The following is a 17,413-nucleotide window of genomic DNA, read 5'->3' on the forward strand; positions in this document are numbered from 1 at the left end:
AAGTTCGATTTGGAATAGATAAATATCTTTTTTTTTATTTTTTTATTTTATATATTCTATACCATCCCCCCCCCCCCCCCCCCCCCCGGGGCGGATATTCTTTGAAAAGTCGTCATTAAATGGTCTTCATAAAGAAAGATATCGAATTATATGTGCATACACATAGTAGAAGTTTCTGAGAGGTTGCCATGCAAGTGATGCAACGCGGGCGCTATATATATAAACACACCTCTAGCTAGCTAATTCCATCAAATCTCACAGTACTTGTCACCGGCTGCTTTTGATTGATAGCTCCAAACACGAATTACATCAGCTCAAACTCAAAGACAGACACTACTTTACTTGTAGGCTTATAAGATCACAAGGTACGTAGACTAATTTATTTTGAATACATGATTTCCCAACTCTCTTATCGTTTTTCCTTGAGCCGTCTGAGATTGCAGTTGCAGGGGAACGGTTCACGATAACAACCGATTGATGGACATGTCAAAGGACAATCCAGGTGGAGTCGATCATAAGGACCTTGAATCTCAGCAAACAGTGTCAAAAGAGCTTGAACTGGTGCCCATTGATCCTAACCGCCGCTGGCGTACGATTGTGCTGATCCTTCAGGCACGCCATATTTTCATCACCTTAGCAGCTGCTAAAAATCCTGAACTTGGATCTCTTACAGGAGTAAGTACATTCTCTTGCAATATTTTCCAAACTGACCCATCTTATGTACCTTCGATCTTTTCGTTTTGAATTCGATCCGCGTACTCTTTAACTTTATTCCCAATCACTGCATTTTTATTTTGTCTTAATTCAATAGAATTAGGTGGAAAGTACGTTGAAACACTAATTATCTATATTTGGACCTTTCAATCTTCACATAGATATATTTCGTTACTTCGGTTTGTTGTTTTGTTAGTTATTAATTTATTTAATCTTGTCTTACCCTGTAAGTACTGCTGCACTTTGGTTGCTGGCCGGTTATGTGCTCCTGCAACTGCTACTTAATTAGCTTAACAAATTAGAAATTTGGATGCAAAATTCCTAATTTAAGAGATGAATCTGTCGGATTCATTTCTGATTCAGAATGGATGCAGATCATCTCGATCATTCCATCCATCTCAATTGAAACATGGCTTTCATTCCAATATTCTTCTCAATTCATCGGAGCCGAACTCTCCAAACACTGATACCGCGTACGGAGTACGGACGTGGTCATATACTCACATATAGTCATGTCATACTGACATAGACATATGATATAATATAGTAACCAACGGTCAGATATCAATTCCATCTCACCACGAGAATTTACAAAAAAAGAACACCAATTATTAGAACTACTCCAATTCGCCCAGTACCATTTGGTCTAGTGGCATAGTCTCCCATTCGTAAGTGAGAAGTTGTGAGTTCGACTCACGAAAGACTAATTGTAGCATTTGAGTTTTTTATCTAATAAAAAAAAACTACTCCAATTCTCACGGCAGATCATCTCAAAAAAAAAAAAAATCACTTTAGAAAATGGTTTTAGTCATTCCCTTCTAATAGACGATTTCGACAACATATAAGGCATCGCGATCAACCGTAATTTATTTAAGAATTATCAAAAAAATCTTACACTATCTTGTTTTTGGCCAATAAAATCTTCATCATCAAATGGTATCGATCTAAAGGAATAGGAGTTTTGTCAACTTTTATTCTGTATGACCAGATATAAAAAATTTCTTATTTTTCTAATCATTTTTATGTTTTATGGTTATATAATATCAAATTTACCTTTTGACTTTTGAATATAGAGGATTAAGTGAGAGAAACCTCATCTCCTATTAAGAACTAAGGAAGAGAACCCCCGTTAGAGACAACCCAATTACAAGATCAGGTAAAAGGATAAAAGGTAGATTTGGAATGGAGAACATGATAAAATGACTAACAAGATGCCTCGTCACAGAGGTTAACTATCTATAAGAGCATCTTTAGCAATGCTAGCCATTTTTGAGTCAAATTTTAGCCAACGTAGCTAAAAAGTCATTTTAGCTAGCAACCTTAACAATATGTCTACACCAGTGCTCTCTATTTTAGCTAATTTCGAATTTATATTATTTTTTAAATGAAGATTAAATAGTTTAAATGTATTTATAAATTACATAAAATAACTTAAAATGAATGTTTTAAATTATAGAGAGTCTCATCTCGCTCTCTATATTTAGGAGCAACATAGCTAAAAGTTATAATAGAGAGCTACTTAGGAGTTTGGTGTGGCTGCTAAAATAGATAAAAAGCTAAACATGCTCTCCAAAATAGCGAAGGAGTCAAAATAGAGAATCTGCTAAAAATGCTCTAAAAGTGTAAAAATCAATTTTAGAGAAGCCATATTTATTATCTTTTTTTTTTTCTGAAGATAAGGAAAAAATGAGCTTCTAATGACTCTGGACTGCCTTTGCCAAAAAAAAAAAAAAAATGACTCTGGACTGTGATTACTTCGGAGATCCAACAGCGTTTTTTGAATTAATAAAAAAATTGAAATAAATTTCAATTTGTCTGAGTGAGTTTTAGAAGCACTTAAAAATAATTTTAAAAAACACTTGAAAAGTGGTGTTTCGTTCAAAAACATTTTGGCGAAATTTGAAAAGCAATGAAGCCCTTCAGAACAATCCTAAACAGGTGCTGTCTTATAGGAAGCCAATTGCAGGTACTATAAGCAACAAGACTATATTCAATGAATATTTATTTTCTGATTAAGAAAGAAAAGACTATTTTCTATTTTATCTCACTGCTTTACACAACTACAAGCCTCCTGAACGAATTTAACTCTCGCATGGTCGCACTCTTCTTGTTTTATTTTACTTTGTAGTCGAAATTGATTGTTTTCCTTTAGCCAATAAATTGACCGAAGGTTTAGATCATAGAGTATTTACTGTTTGATGTCTTGCAGGACTTGGAAGTAACTATAAGTACCCCTCATCCTACACCACCTGAAGGGGTTACCGCCAATGTATATTCCGACAACCCCAATGACAGTGAATATCAGCTCCAGTTTGCCACCATTTCCAACATCATAAAGACAAAGGATTTAACATCCTTACGTGACTATGGAGGTGCCCAAGCATTTGCAGAGGCTCTCGGTAGTGATTTGGAGACTGGGATCCCCACCAACGATGAAGCTACTTGTTGTCGGCTCAAATCCACCACAAATTCCACTACTCCTGAACAGGCTGCTGCAAGAGGCTTCATTCAGCTAGCCAAAATATATTGCAACAGTTACATGATTCTCTTGCTTTTCGTGGCTGCTGTGCTCTCACTTTGCTTTGGAATCGTGGAGGAAGGCCCGACGACTGGTTGGTTTGAAGGGGCCATCATACTTTATGCCATTATCATGCTCGTGGTTCTTCCTTCCATACGTGATTATTGGCGGGAGTCTAAAGGGTTGTCCGGGAGGCAAAAACTGTTGGAGAACACAGATGAAGTGGAGGTTGAGGTCTTAAGAGGCGGAAATGAGGAGAATATCTCCTCATCAGATATTTTGTTTGGTGACATCGTGTGCTTGAAGAGAGGACATCAGGTTCCTGCTGATGGTTTATTCATATCAGGTGGTTTCGTAGTCTTGGATGATCAATTAGGGGCAGTAGTCGATGCCGATAACCCTTTTCTCTTCTATGGAGCGAAAGTGATAGATGGCAATGGTCTCATGCTTGTGACATCTGTGGGTGTAAACACAGTGTGGGGTGACATGATGAGCAGCATAAACCATTTGAAGAAGACACCATTAGAGGCACAACTTGACAGGGTGAACACTTGTATGCAGATCATTGGTCTCCTAATCTCTATCCTAATCCTTGTGGTGTTGTTCTTGCGTTTTGAACTCAAAAAAGAACTGCACACCGGAGGATCCATGGATCTAAGGGGAGAGCCAACTAAAATGAACATGTTTATGGATGCCATCAAGAAAATTGTCATGAAACCAAGCGGAAAGATTAGTATCTTGACAACTTCTCTTACGGTGATGCTGGTTGGGATAGTAGAAGGGTTACCTTTCTGTATCAACCTTGCCATCATTTACTGGAACAGGAAGGCTTTGAATGGGATGGCCTCTCTTCAACACCTGTTGGCCTGTGTCACCATGGCTTCTGTTACATCTATCTGCACAGACAAAAACGGTGGGCTAACATTGGATTCAATGGAAGTTGACATGTGCTGGATTGGCGAACAAGTTATGGCTGAAAATTCTGTTATAGCCTCAAATGTCCTCGAAGCTTTTCGTGATGGAATCAGCATGCTCCTTCTCTCGCAGCCCCCTCCTTATACCTCAATAGAAGATGAAGATCCTAGAAGGGGGTGAATAGGCTCACAAATAGATTTTCTCTGGGATTGCAACTAGGTGATCAATCCAGAGAGTAGATATTGAATAGAATGTATTGAACAATCAAACAAACCAACTAAAGCAATAAAGAACATAGATTTTTGTTAACGCAGTAAACACCCTATCGAGGGAAAACATCTGCGTGGCCTTTAACTCTTGAAAGACCAAACCAAATCACTAGTGAAAAACAGATTACAAGTCACAACACAAGGATTGTACTGACCGCGACAATCATTCTTGGACTGACTTGTTTACAACTCTGGGATTGCACTGACCGCGGCAATCAGACTCACTAGATGTTTTTCAAACTGTTTTCAATCCTGGAACAAACCAGTTTGACAAAACAGAAATACATAGAGAACGACTCCTTTACAATAAAGGGATTGAAAAGAACAACTATTTTCAATCTCGAGAAGAACCACAGAACTCCTATATATATAGGGGGAAGAAATCACCAAGATTCCTTCAGTTTGGTTGAAGTGTGGCCACGAGATGCAGAGGCACTGACTTCCCACTTCCTTCTTAGACAGCAAGGTCTTCATGATATTACACTGAGTGGATAGCAAAGATTCCATAATAGGAAGATAAGAAAGTACAAGCAAGAGAGAGAGCCCATCCTGCGATATCCTTCAGCATGCTTGAAGAGGACCTGACACACTTACAGTTTAAGCATATTTCATGCTTTGTTAGATTATTCCAATGCCATAGAAATAAACAAGTTGGTATATGGTTGCACATGGGACTTGGGAGAGATTTGTGTTTAGTGATGAATGCCAATACTTTAATACTAACATTTTCTTCTTCACTCGGATCCATCTCAAGGGGATATTAATTACCTCTCCAAGATTTTCTTCCTCACCCGGATCCATCTCAAGGGGATATTACCTCTCCAAGATTTTCTTTCTCACCTGGATCTATCTCAATGGGATATTGCCTCTCCTTGCCAATATGTTAATACTAACAGAAGACCCTGTCATTTCCTGGGCGGCACTGAAGTTGGGCATGGAATTGGAAATTGTGAGGCAGAGTAATACCGTTGTCGAGGATAAAGAATTGACCACTGATCAGGAAGGAAGAGGAGCAATGATGCGGAAGAACAGAGACAGTGAAAGAGAAAGAATGTACTTGCATTGCAGAGGACCTGCTACAAGTATTTTGCCCATTTGTTCACACTACCATGACTGTGAAGGGATGATCAACGTCATCGAAGAACGAAACAGGGTGACTTTTCATAGAAATGTCGAGGATATGCAGTCCAAGCATCTTAAAACCATGGCATTTGCGTACAAGGAAATTGATGTCCCAACAATGGAAGAAAGAGATCTGATATTGCTGGGACTGGTTGGTCTGAAGTCATGTTTGGAAAAGATGAGGGAATCAATCAGAGCCATAAGAAACGCTGGAGTCAATATCATACTGGTTTCCGGAGATGATGTGCAGACACTAGTGAGCATAGCTGAGCATTTCAGAATTCAGGGGGTGCCGATTTCAAATGAAATGGTGACCACAGGTGAAAAGTTCAGGAATTGCAGTGATGAAGACAGGATGAAGATGGTAAGTGAAATTTCAGTGATGGGAAACTCACTCCCCTCCGACAAGCTTCTTCTGGTTAAGTGTTTGAAGCAAAAAGGGGAAACAGTAGCAGTCATTGGAGTTAAAACGAATGAGGCTCCTGCACTGAAAGAAGCTGATGTTGGACTTACAATGGGAATATGGGCCACCAAAATGGCTAAAGCGAGTTCAGACATCATCGTAAGGGTTGCAGATATCAGTTGCCTGGTAAGTATCCTCAGGCATGGAAGATGTGCTTATTACAACATTCAAAAGTACATTCAACTTGAGCTTACTATAGTCGCCGCAGGGCTTTTAGTAACATTTATCATAGCAGCATCTACAGGAAATATGCCCATAACAAGTATCCAATTGTTCTGGGTAAATTTGGTAGTGCCAATGCTGGGCGGCCTGGCTCTATTGACAGAGCTCCCAAGAAAGAAGTTAATGGAGAAATCACAATCTGGACAAACCAAAGCAATTATTACCATGGCCATGTGCAGAAATATAATAATCCAAGCTTCATATCAAGCTGTTACTATAGTCACCTTCCATTTCAAGGGACAAGCAATCTTGGGTGTTGATGAAAAGGTTCGCAAGACTATCATCTTCAATAGTTTTGTCATCTGCCAGATTTTTAACAAGTTCAGTGCGAGAGAGCTGGTAAAGAAAAATGTGTTTAAGGCGATCCACAAGAACCAATGGTTTTGGGTGGCTTTGGCTGCAATCCTAGTGCTACAGCTGAGTTTTATTGAGATTTCACATGTGGTTGCTGGCGATGCAAGGCTGAGCTTGGTGCACTGGGGTTTCTGCCTTCTTATTGGGATTGTTTCGCTAGGGATGGATATAGCTGCAAAGGGCATATATGATTACTTGTCTTCTTTCGTCGAGTGAATAATGGGGTGCACATTCAAATATTAACTGATCAGATCACGTTCTCTCTTATCTATACTTCCAATCTTAAGCTGTTTAGATCAACTAGCTATACTAGGTTATGCCTCTATCTACTGTCAGTGTAAGGCTGTTTTCTATACTTCAAATCTTAAGCTGCTACCACCTAAGCTAGCTAGGAAGTTATTGGCATCCGAGTGAAGGCTCTGCAAAAGCACCATCACTAGGCAGATGTTCTATGTATACTTGTACTTTTGTTTGTTTGGTTGGTTTTTTTCCTTACCATTTCACAGATATTGTTTTACCAATTACCAAGAAGAAAACGATACTGTGAAATTGAGAAAGTTGTATATATCATGACACCACCACAAACATTTATATTGAATGCAAGACCGCAAGAGTAAACAAAATGCTGAAGTAAATACTATAAACGGGACTTCTAACAAATTATGACACTAAGCTGCAAGGGAAAACTCAAAAAAGTACCTACCAGTGCAATAAGAAAAGCATGGCCGCTAATAATATCCACGCTGACAATGCCTTCACGACTCTCAGCACAATAAGAGCAGTTCAGTTCAGCTCTTCTGAGCAAACATGGTAGTCCTTTGTAGGTGGACAAGTTGTAATGATGAAACCGCCAAAATATCAGCAACTGATTATAGAAAAGCCACTAGTCACTCAGTCGGACAAACTGTATGTATCAATATTAGCAAGCAAGGAAATGTGCAGCAACATACTCAATCAAGATTTAATTATATATATGAGATTGGCATCTTTTAGTGATTCCATAGTTGAATTGAGCACAGTGGGTTCTGTTTCTTTTGCTTGGAATGTAATTTCAACATGATCACCACGAATGCTAACTTCAAAGCTAACAGAGTGTTTCAGAGCTAGATTACTGCATGCATTATATTTGCTCCGAATCAATTTTTAGGAAACTAGAATGTGGAGATATGAACATATACGAATAGTAAAATGCAACTCATGGAATTGAACAATCGTTGACCAACAAGAAAGAAATTCAACAATTATTGATCCTAATAAAAAAGAAATTCAATTTAATCCGTAAACAAACAAAATCTGCGACTGACCTTAGATAGTGAAGTCAAGGTCTCTGGGTAGCCACTGGTGCGATATGGTTGTGGAGAATGAACAGAATGCAGAGGTAGTTAACAAATGGTTGACCTCGCAAGTCCACGGAATGTAATTTTCAAATCAAATCCTCAAAACGACGTCGTTCAATTTCAATCTCAATCCATTTTTTTTTTCCCTTCCTCTTCTTCAGTTCAATTTGCATTTGTATAGTCTCTGATTTCTCCTTGGCTTAAAATATTTTTTTTTCCCAAAGAATATAAGGGCGTGAACAATCAATTAAAGATCCGTATGCATGCAAAACGTCTGCGAATAGGATTTTTATCATATGTGGTTTTTGAAGAATAAAAGATAGAGAGAGAGAAATCGGATATTAAAGAGACTCAATCAACAGCCATTATAGTTTTCATTTTTCATTTCAAATTAGATTTCTAAATGAATGTCACAAAGATAGTGTGATCCAAATATGTATTGTAACAATACGAGCCAATCTAGGCCCTAATTAATCTGATACGTACACTTAGCACACATGGTATCTGCGGCAAGAAAGTACACCGGCATCAGCCGTTATGGCTTCAACCATGGAAGCTGGCTTGGGTAAGGTGCTCGAGGCCTTGACATAGGCTGCCCGACTAGCATCTCCAGACGGAACGAAGTAAGCACCATTCAAGAAAGGAAAAAAATATCGTTTTAGTCACTCAACTTTCGCTTGATTGACACTTTGGTCACTCATGTTTATAAAATCTCACTTTAGTCACCCAAGTTTAACTCCGACTATCACTTTAGTCCGCTAGTGAATTTTTTCGATAAAAAAAGTCACATGACACCTAACATGCCATTTTTTAAAGGTTATTTTCGTTCTATAATTTCAGAAAATTTCAACCTATATTCAAACCAAATGTCTCACATCTTTTCAACATCTTAAAATAACCCTTGAAAAATGGCATGAGAGGCATCATGTGACTTTTTTTATTGGAAAAATTCACCGGTGGACTAAAGTGATAGTCGGAGTTAAATTTGAGTGACTAAAGTGAGATTTTATAAACATGAGTGACCAAAGTGTCAATCAAGCGAAAGTTGAATGACTCAAATTATATTTTTTCCTTCAAGAAAACATCTCCCGACCACCTCCAATTCCATCTCTTCCACTCTGACTCGCTTCCCGAAATTCTCTTGGTAACCTATTCGTATAGGGATGCTTAACTGCGTCAGCATAGAATCTGTTACCTTGGCTGTTGATGGTAGGGTTTGCAGCTCCACCAATGGCATATACCCCCCACCCGTTAGGGTAGTCATTGTTCAGGACGTGGAAACTACCGTGCCTACAATGCGGCTTTCTCTGCCCGAGTCCCTGTCCGAAACGGTTGTAAGCAACGGTCACTTGCATCACCTTGTCTTGAGTATAAGCATCATCGTGCCCTAACAGCATCACCTTGTCGTGGTCCGTAAACAGATTGTTAGAGACGGTGACAGCAGTTGAGGCCTCAACGACATCTACAAGGCCATCGTAACAGTTGGAGAGCGAATTATGATCGATCCATATGTTTCTAGATCCAAAGATGGAGATGGCATCGCCATCAGCCATTCCTCTCCATCCAAAATGAGATGGGAAGCTTCGCACCATTGCATTGCCAGTGGGCTTGCAGTGGTGGATATACACACCATGGGTTATAATGTTTGTGACATATTGGATTGTTATGCCTGCTCCGTAAGCAATTTGAACGTTGACTCCGCGGCCGTCAATGGTCTTGAAGCTATTCATGATCAGCTCCTGCTTCAGTGTGATCAACATGTCCCTGGCGAAGACGATCCACAGAGGCTCGATCTGGATGACAGCGTGGCGGAGAGTGCCTGGTCTAGGGTTTACAGCGTCGTTGTCGCTCGAGTCAGAGACAACGTAAAAGCGTCCATCGCGGCCGCCGCCCTTGGCATTTTTGCCAAAACCAATAGCGCAGTCCGCGAGACGCTTTCGGTTGTTGAACCAGTTGGGATCACAACGCCAACAGTCATCGATGGGATTGCCGGTTCTACACGAGGCTTGCTGCTTCCTCATGGTTTCTCTTTCAGTGCCGTTGTTGCGGATACTCATATCCACCATGGAACCAATTTGCTCTGGGTCATCAACGGCAGAACTCGAGCAATTTGCAACGAAGCCAAACACGTACTAGAAGCAACGGCATGCATGCATAAAGGCAATATCTATTACTCTCGGACACCACCATTTTCTCTTTCAGTCTCTTATGTGTCGATCTATGTGTTTTCACTATTGCACAAGGTTTTTGTTGATTTCGTTTTCACATGGAAGCTACAATATATGTGTTAACCGTAGAACACTGCATTAATTGATAACTATCAGTCTTAATTACATTAATCTCATAGTTATTGTTGACAATCTAATTAAGGGGAGCAATAGGCATATGCATGTAATAGCGGAAAATTTAAGCCATAATATCCGCCACGTACTTTCCATCTTCATTGATCCCTTGTGTAATAAAGATGGAAAGTGAGTAGAGAATAGTGATTCTGGCCCTAATTAAGCCATAAGATTGGCATTCTATGTGAAGTACAACCATAAAAATTGATTTATCTTAATTGTATTGAATTCCATAATATTAATTCTCTCCTTTTTCCATCTTCGTTGATCCCCTATTCAGCGTTGTGGGTTAAAACTCAGTTTTGACACCCTAAATCATTTGGTCGAGTAAAATATATAGGGTTTCCGTTTTATTATTGGGAGTTCTCAATGTCTTATATAGTGACGATCGAGCATATAGGAACTAAGATTGTGTTTGATCATTCTAGTAGCGGTTCAACCAGAAAAAGGTGATATAACTAGCCCAAATCAATTTGAAAAAAGGGCCATGTATATCCTTTCTACGGAATAACCGGGCGTTTCTCTTCCAAAAAAAAAAAAAAAGAACAATTGAGGTGTTTTAGCTATGTGCAAAATTCCGAGATTTACAATTGATAAGGAGATCATACAGTGAGTGTCCGCTTAGTGGCAGTTCAGGCCATCAACTCTTTTCCTGGAGACTTGTCGGATTTGGGTGCTCTTATATCTGATATCAAAGGCCCTGTGGCTGCAGTGGGGGAGGTTACAATTAGCTTTGCGCCTAGGCAAGCAACATGGTTGCCCATCGTTTAGCTATTAGCTATATATAGTATGTTTTGATTCAAACGTCCATCTTGAATAGTTTGTTAATGCTCCAGAGTTTGTACCGGATGCCCTCATGTACGATTATAATCCTATCTAGTAATAAAATCTCTCTGTCTTTAATATATATATATATATATATATATATATATATATATATATATATATATATATATATATATAGTGAGTGTCTGCTTAGCTGAATTCTTTGCATAGATGCAATAGTTTTTTGCTCGATTTACAGCAATTGTACCATTTTTTTTTTTGAGAAGTACATAATTTCATTGCTTATCCATTGCCAGAAGACACGTACATCATATGCTGTCTTACACCAAATAAAACCTAGATGGTCTAAGCTATTAAGCACATAACAGGTAACCCTCATTGGGAACAACTTGAGCACAAATTTAGACCTAGCCATAAGGAGACAAATCCAACAACCATCTAAACCCTTGCTAGAGTAACCCTAATTGCCTAAAGACCTCATTTGGTGTACAATCAGAGAAACGAAATTTAAATAGCAATAGATTGGAATCAAATGCTAGGTTCTGAAAAACAGGAAGCATAGAGAAAACTAGAGAGAGGCCGAAGCCACTAAGACCACTAGAAAAGGCTTAGGGCTGAAACCCCCGCCCCAATTTTAAAGCCCAATAGGGCAGTCCAAAGAGAAGAGGTTCACTGAAGGGCCCAACAAGACAAGGGTGACACCAAGCCCAGACAACAGCTCCACCACGCCTGCAGCCGCCCGTGTATTGCCGCCCACGAACCAGTCACTCCACCAGCCCCGCCATGGCCTGCGCCGTTGAGCTCCGCCATGAGCCAGCAAAACCCCGAGGCCCATGAGCCTCCGCCGATGCAGCGCCTAGCCCCGAGCCCCACGTGCCCACACCCTCGCTCAGACCGCACCAAGCCACACCGCCGCTGGATCTGGAACGCGTTATCCCTGCACGGAAAGCCACCGCAAACGCCCAGAAAAAACCATCCAAATCTGCCGTCACCCAGCTTGCCAAACCCCCAGCCAACCAACTTCCTCCGGACCTCCATCCCAGGGCGTCGAAGTACCCGTCCGGCAGCCAGCACAGTGGTAACGTGGCGATGCCGACGCTAACCATGGCCGCCGCCGGACAGGGAAGGATTTAGTGACGGTAGAGGTTCTCTCGCGGCGCTAGGAGCGAAGAGAGAGACTAGGGTTTGAGAGATTACAGCAATTGTACCATGAGAATATGAGATTGTTTTCTATATGCAGGGGTATATATATCTTCATCACTTGGCACTCGATCATGCCAAAAACTCAACAAATTGGAAAATGAAATATATATTTCATGAAAACTTATTTACTTGTAATTTAGCCAAATCATCTTATACCAACAACCGGTCAAATCTCAATAAAATGTGCGAGCACGTATGTTTAGTTTCTCTTTCACCTTATAACCATGCATGACTTTTGTCTTCAAAATCAATTGACAAGTGATTTGGACTCTAAATGAAACTAGTTACAAGATTTAAATTTTGAAAATAAGGAATCAGGTGCAAGTATAACTTTATGATGCAAGCATGACCAGAAATTATCTTTGGAGCTTGGGAATTTGAAAACGAATAATAATAGAGGAAAAGGGGGACTGTTGTGCTGAAAAGAAGAAGCTAGCTAGAATCCAGTCCACTCCATCATGTAGTCTCAGCAGCTTTCCTTTCTGCATGCCATTCCATTCCAAAGACTCCAAAACAAACATGCATATATTGAATCATTGATATATAGAGCGCTCTTCGAGAGAATGTTGGTATGTTTGTCTTATTGTTATACATAATTGTTCACACCGCCCCCACATTTTCCCCTTGTTTTCTTTCGCACAAATTAAGTGAAAAGTGTAGTGTAAAAGGAGTTTGAAAACCCACCCAAGAGAAAAAGAGAAAAGGAGTTCATTATCTCCACAAAATTAAGGAGGGTAAAAACTAAAAAGTAGGCTTTTTTGGGAGAAACAGCATCATATATCCAATTCCAAACACACCGTTCCATAGTACTAGTCTCTGTTTCTATACACTCTCCTTGGACTTTTCTCCAAACCCTGTTTCTCGTTTGGCCATTGGCAACTATTGCCTATGTCTCTGTCTCTCCCCCCACATACAAACTGCCTTTAGATTTGGCCACACAACCCTTTCTGTTTGGACTTTGCAGCTTCTCTGCCGATTCTCTTTCTTTCTTCTTATATCACTTAGAATTTCATCGAATGACTCAACTCTCACTTATTAAACTAACGGAAGCAGACAATCTTGTAGATACGTGTCAATGTATATCCCCGATCTCCTATATATGCATGAAACCTATTTAAGGCTCCTCCTCATAGGTCACTTCTTATTATACCAGTCTAAAAAATATTGAGTTTGTTGTCAAATGGACAGGGATATTAGCAACGACGGCACAGTAGTCGTTCGTTCCTCCATTGCTCTATTACAGGAGAGATTCAGAGAGTTGCAGAGAGTGAAGGTAATGAGAGAACAGAGAGAGGTTTTGAGAAGGCTTGCTCTCTCTGAGCCAAACCACTCCATGAACTACGAGCCGGAAGCGGCAAGGTTGCTTTTCCATCCTAATGCTCATGATCATCATGTCCAGCTTGCTCATGGTCATGGGTCTCCGTCATCATCTTCACTGTCCCTGTGGCCAACATTGCAGTTGCAGAAGAGAAAGTGTGAGGAGGAGTACTATACACATTGGAGGAGGAGGAAGATCATTAATGAGATCCCGGTGATCAACTTGTGGCCAACGGTCACAGACACCTCTTCATCTTCATCAACTTCAGTAGAAACTTGTACATCGAACAAGTTGGAAACTTCTGAGTGTGACTCTGATGATGTAGATACTTCTCTGCATCTTTAACTGTAAAACAACTAGCCCGATCATACTTCTTTTGATACTTTATTATGGAGTGTAGTAATTAATAAAACTCTCAAGGCCGGCTGCTATAATATCTTAATTATCATCAAGTTGTGTTTTTGGCCAGCTAGCTAGCTAGTTTTCAAGTTTTGTATTAGAAAATTTTCTTTAAATGAGTCCACATATATATATATAGTCAAACGCTAGCCTTCAAGATAATTAGATATATCCTTTTAGAAGCGGCCATGCATGCACCGAGTAATTATTTTAATATCTCAAATTATTAGAGTAAGTTCACTCGTTGAGTTACTGGGTCAAGTCACTAGGTCACTATGTTACTGGTGTTTGGCTCGACCAAGGAGGCTAGCAAAGACTTTCTTTTTGCTGGTGCGCGGCGTGCCAACACCGTGGGGTGTGAATCGTCTGGTGTCCCTGACCTGACTTCTTGCTCAAGCTTGTGGATGAGGAGAGCACCAACCTTGTCCCAAGGTTCTTCTCTATGCCTTACAGATAAAGACTTCTGGTGTGATCTCTAGCGTCACAGAATCAATATTCAGTGTTGTAGACTGAGCAGAGAGCAATCACTGGGATTTTTTTTTTTTGAAACAAAAACTTTCACTGGGAAGTTGGAAAATCACAAAGGCTGCTAAGGCGGTCCTTGACTATCTCTAGGTTCAACGAAAATTGAGGTTTGCTCCGAGGGAGGCTTTGATATGAATATATGATAAGTTTTATCCTTTTTTTCCCTAGAACCCTCGTATATATATTTACAGGTTTTGGCAGATTCCTTGCAATAGAAGGATTATTGAATGATAAATTCTTAATTGATGTCGCCTACATGAGTTGCATAAGGGCTCGTTTTACTTATCAACCTTGAATTGGGTAAAGCTATAACCCCAATACCAACTGTAGGTCTATTTTGGGCCGCACGTGTCGACCTAGTGAACTGAATATTCTTAAGTCTCCAGCCAAAATACTTTTGGTCTCAAATAACTGGGTTAGACACTGTTCAATACTTTTTTATGTTTGTTTCCACCCATTGGGTATGAGTCTGTTTCCAAATTGACATCGGTCAATCTAGGTCAGCTTGTAGAGGAAACTGACGACCTAGAAAGTGATCCAAGTCAGTTTGAAAACTGACCCAGTGATCCAGACCCAACGGGTGGAAACAAACATAAAAACTTGTTTGACCCAGTGACCCAAAGGGTGAACTTGCTCTTATGTGGCATTGTCATGTGGTGGTCCAAACTAATAATATCACTCGAATTTGGTAGAGACCTTGCAAGGAGTGAAAAAATTAAGAGACCAATCAGAAATAAGTACAAATCATATGGACTAATGACATCAATCCGGACCATCAAGTATACCATGGTCCGGGACCATATTATAGCTCTCCTGCATGCACCATACACATAGAATGTACTAATAATAATGACTTGCACCGTAAGTCTGTAAAAATCAATAATTAAAGACTAAAAGTATAAACATTACACAAAACTCAACTACTCCACTTTTCTCGGAGCTCTAGGGTTGCAAAACAGAGAGTTGGTTTTCTTCAGTTTTACGTGGTGGCTCTCGTCCGGCGGCGCCCTAGCGTCGGCGTGGGCCTTTGGCTCCACCGGTGTGGGGGGTTTGCTGCTGGACGAGTTTTGGGAGGTTCTATGGTGGTTGAGGCGCGACGCTGGTGCAATATGGCTACTTGTTCTCGATGGCGGCGATGACAGTTCTACGATTTCATGCCTGACAGGAAAACGGGATCGGCGGCCTCCTTCATCGGATCTGGACGTTGACGGTTGTGGGTGGAGGTATGCGGCTGTGCTTATGGGTTCTTGGGGGCGGTTTGACGGCGAAGGGCTTGATTCATCAAAGATGGTGTCTTGCGGCATACCTGGGATTGGTTTTGCAGATGGGCAAGGAAGCATGCTCCGGGATGGGTTGCTATGGCGGTGGAATATGCAGGTTTGTTTGGTGTCCAACAGGTGGTCCAAATCTTTTGGAGGGGAAGATGGTGCCGTCATCTGTTCGGCGATGAGGTTTATCAACTATCCCGTGGCAGTTGTTTGGGACAAGTATGTTGAGTATTGCAGCACTTTTTTGGTTCGTTTTAGGTTTTTCTTTACTTTGGTAGTTTTTTGGTTAGGTTCAATAAGTCCCTACTCCTTCGAGCTAGGGTTTGGGAGTCGTTTTAGGTTTGGCGTGCCATTATTGTGGCGTTACTCCGAGGAATTATGGGTTTTAATTTCGGTGCTTTCTGGTTGTCAACATGAGGGTGGATTGCCTTTGCACGTGGTCTGGCGGTACTTGGACACGGTGTTGAAGAGGGTAAATTGGCTCTGTCTAATGTTGGTGGCGAGGTTGTATCGGTACTCTCGGGAAGTAGCTCGTGGTTTCGGGCGTAAAATTTGGTTAGGGGTTGGGCTCATTTGGCTCATGGATGTTGCTATTAGCGACGGACCCATAACTATGGATCTTTGTAGGAATGTGTGTCGTGGTGTAGTACCACAACCGGTCATTCCAATGCGTTGTAATCTTTTCGGTTATTAATGGATTTTATTTCTTCTAAAAAAAAAACATTACACAAAACTCACTATGAGTATTAGTATTACTCCATACCGTGCACAAAAAAAATATATATATACGCATTATAGTAATGTTACATGTAAGGGTCCCCATTTTATATTATTGCCGAAACATATTTTTGTTCGACTAATTCTTTGCGAAATGCATTTGAAGAATTTGAAGATGCCCTATCCCTGGAAGTCTAATATTGGGATGGGAAAATCACTCCCGGTCTCTAACTTTAGGAAAAAAACATTTATACATTTAAACAATCATACGTGGCATGTGAAAACATGTCAAACTACTCAAACATTGATGGTAAAACATGATTTTTAGGAGCTTCTCCAACCGTAAAACTATCTATTTGATTTTTCTTCAATGATTTCGGTTTACTGACTTTGGAAAATTGCAGAAAAAGATCGGATTGATATTTTTGAGTTAGTTCTAGAATTGCTTAAAAATTATGATTCATGGGTGAGAAATTTTTGTGAAAAAAATTATAAAAAAAAACATGCGATTTCAGCAAAAAAAAAAAAAGTGCTATAATCCACAATTTTAGATCAAAAGTCATGGTCTCAGACATTTTTTTTTTTTTTTGTGGAAACAATTATGATGGTTTCTGCACATTGGAAAAACATGCGATATCTTTTGGTTGATAATCCTCACTTACATGCGCATTGTTAGTATCTCTTGTATGAGCGTGGACATGAGCATCCTTAGCCTCGCTTATATGCAAAATAGGTTAATTCCAAGCCCATATATGTTGAAACTTTCTTCATTGAGCTTATTACAAAGTGCTTGCCAAACTAGCTAAAAATATGAATATGTCACACCAAAAAGATGATGAAGGTTTTGAACTCAAACTATCAATGTCTTAGAAACATATATACATGAGACATGGCTGGCCGGCTGAATTTCCCACTTGTACGCATGTGCATTTACCCCAACA

At 40.1% G+C, this 17,413-nt stretch overlaps 1 protein-coding gene, 1 long non-coding RNA gene and 1 pseudogene across 6 annotated transcripts; 1 reads left to right on the forward strand and 2 right to left on the reverse strand.

Annotated features, from left to right (window-relative positions):
• The first annotated feature begins 121 nt into the window (after nt 1–121).
• Nucleotides 122–7,051, forward strand: LOC133730012 (putative calcium-transporting ATPase 13, plasma membrane-type). 2 transcript variants are annotated; one of them, XM_062157656.1, is made up of 3 exons: nt 122–365; nt 444–675; nt 2,924–7,051. In XM_062157656.1, exons 2-3 carry the CDS (start codon nt 478–480, stop codon nt 4,325–4,327), a joined length of 1,602 nt encoding a protein of 533 aa, XP_062013640.1. In that variant the 5' UTR covers nt 122–365; nt 444–477; the 3' UTR covers nt 4,328–7,051. The 2 variants fall into 2 exon arrangements, with proteins under 2 accessions (XP_062013640.1, XP_062013639.1); XM_062157655.1 differs by having other exon boundaries at nt 122–675.
• On the reverse strand, nt 646–8,021 carry LOC133730013 (uncharacterized). 4 transcript variants are annotated; one of them, XR_009856574.1, is made up of 4 exons: nt 7,882–8,021; nt 7,281–7,442; nt 4,020–4,128; nt 3,767–3,902 (listed from the first exon to the last, which is right to left on the reverse strand). It is a non-coding gene; the product is annotated as an uncharacterized LOC133730013 (long non-coding RNA). The 4 variants fall into 4 exon arrangements; XR_009856575.1 differs by lacking the exons at nt 3,767–3,902; nt 4,020–4,128 and adding an exon at nt 646–781; XR_009856573.1 differs by lacking the exons at nt 3,767–3,902; nt 4,020–4,128 and adding an exon at nt 4,488–4,997.
• A 381-nt stretch (nt 8,022–8,402) lies between these two features.
• On the reverse strand, nt 8,403–13,118 carry LOC133731481 (probable pectate lyase 8; annotated as a pseudogene).
• Between the last annotated feature and the right edge of the window lie 4,295 nt (nt 13,119–17,413).

Source organism: Rosa rugosa, chromosome 2, assembly GCF_958449725.1.
Source record: "Rosa rugosa chromosome 2, drRosRugo1.1, whole genome shotgun sequence".
NCBI classification, from domain to species: domain Eukaryota; kingdom Viridiplantae; phylum Streptophyta; class Magnoliopsida; order Rosales; family Rosaceae; genus Rosa; species Rosa rugosa.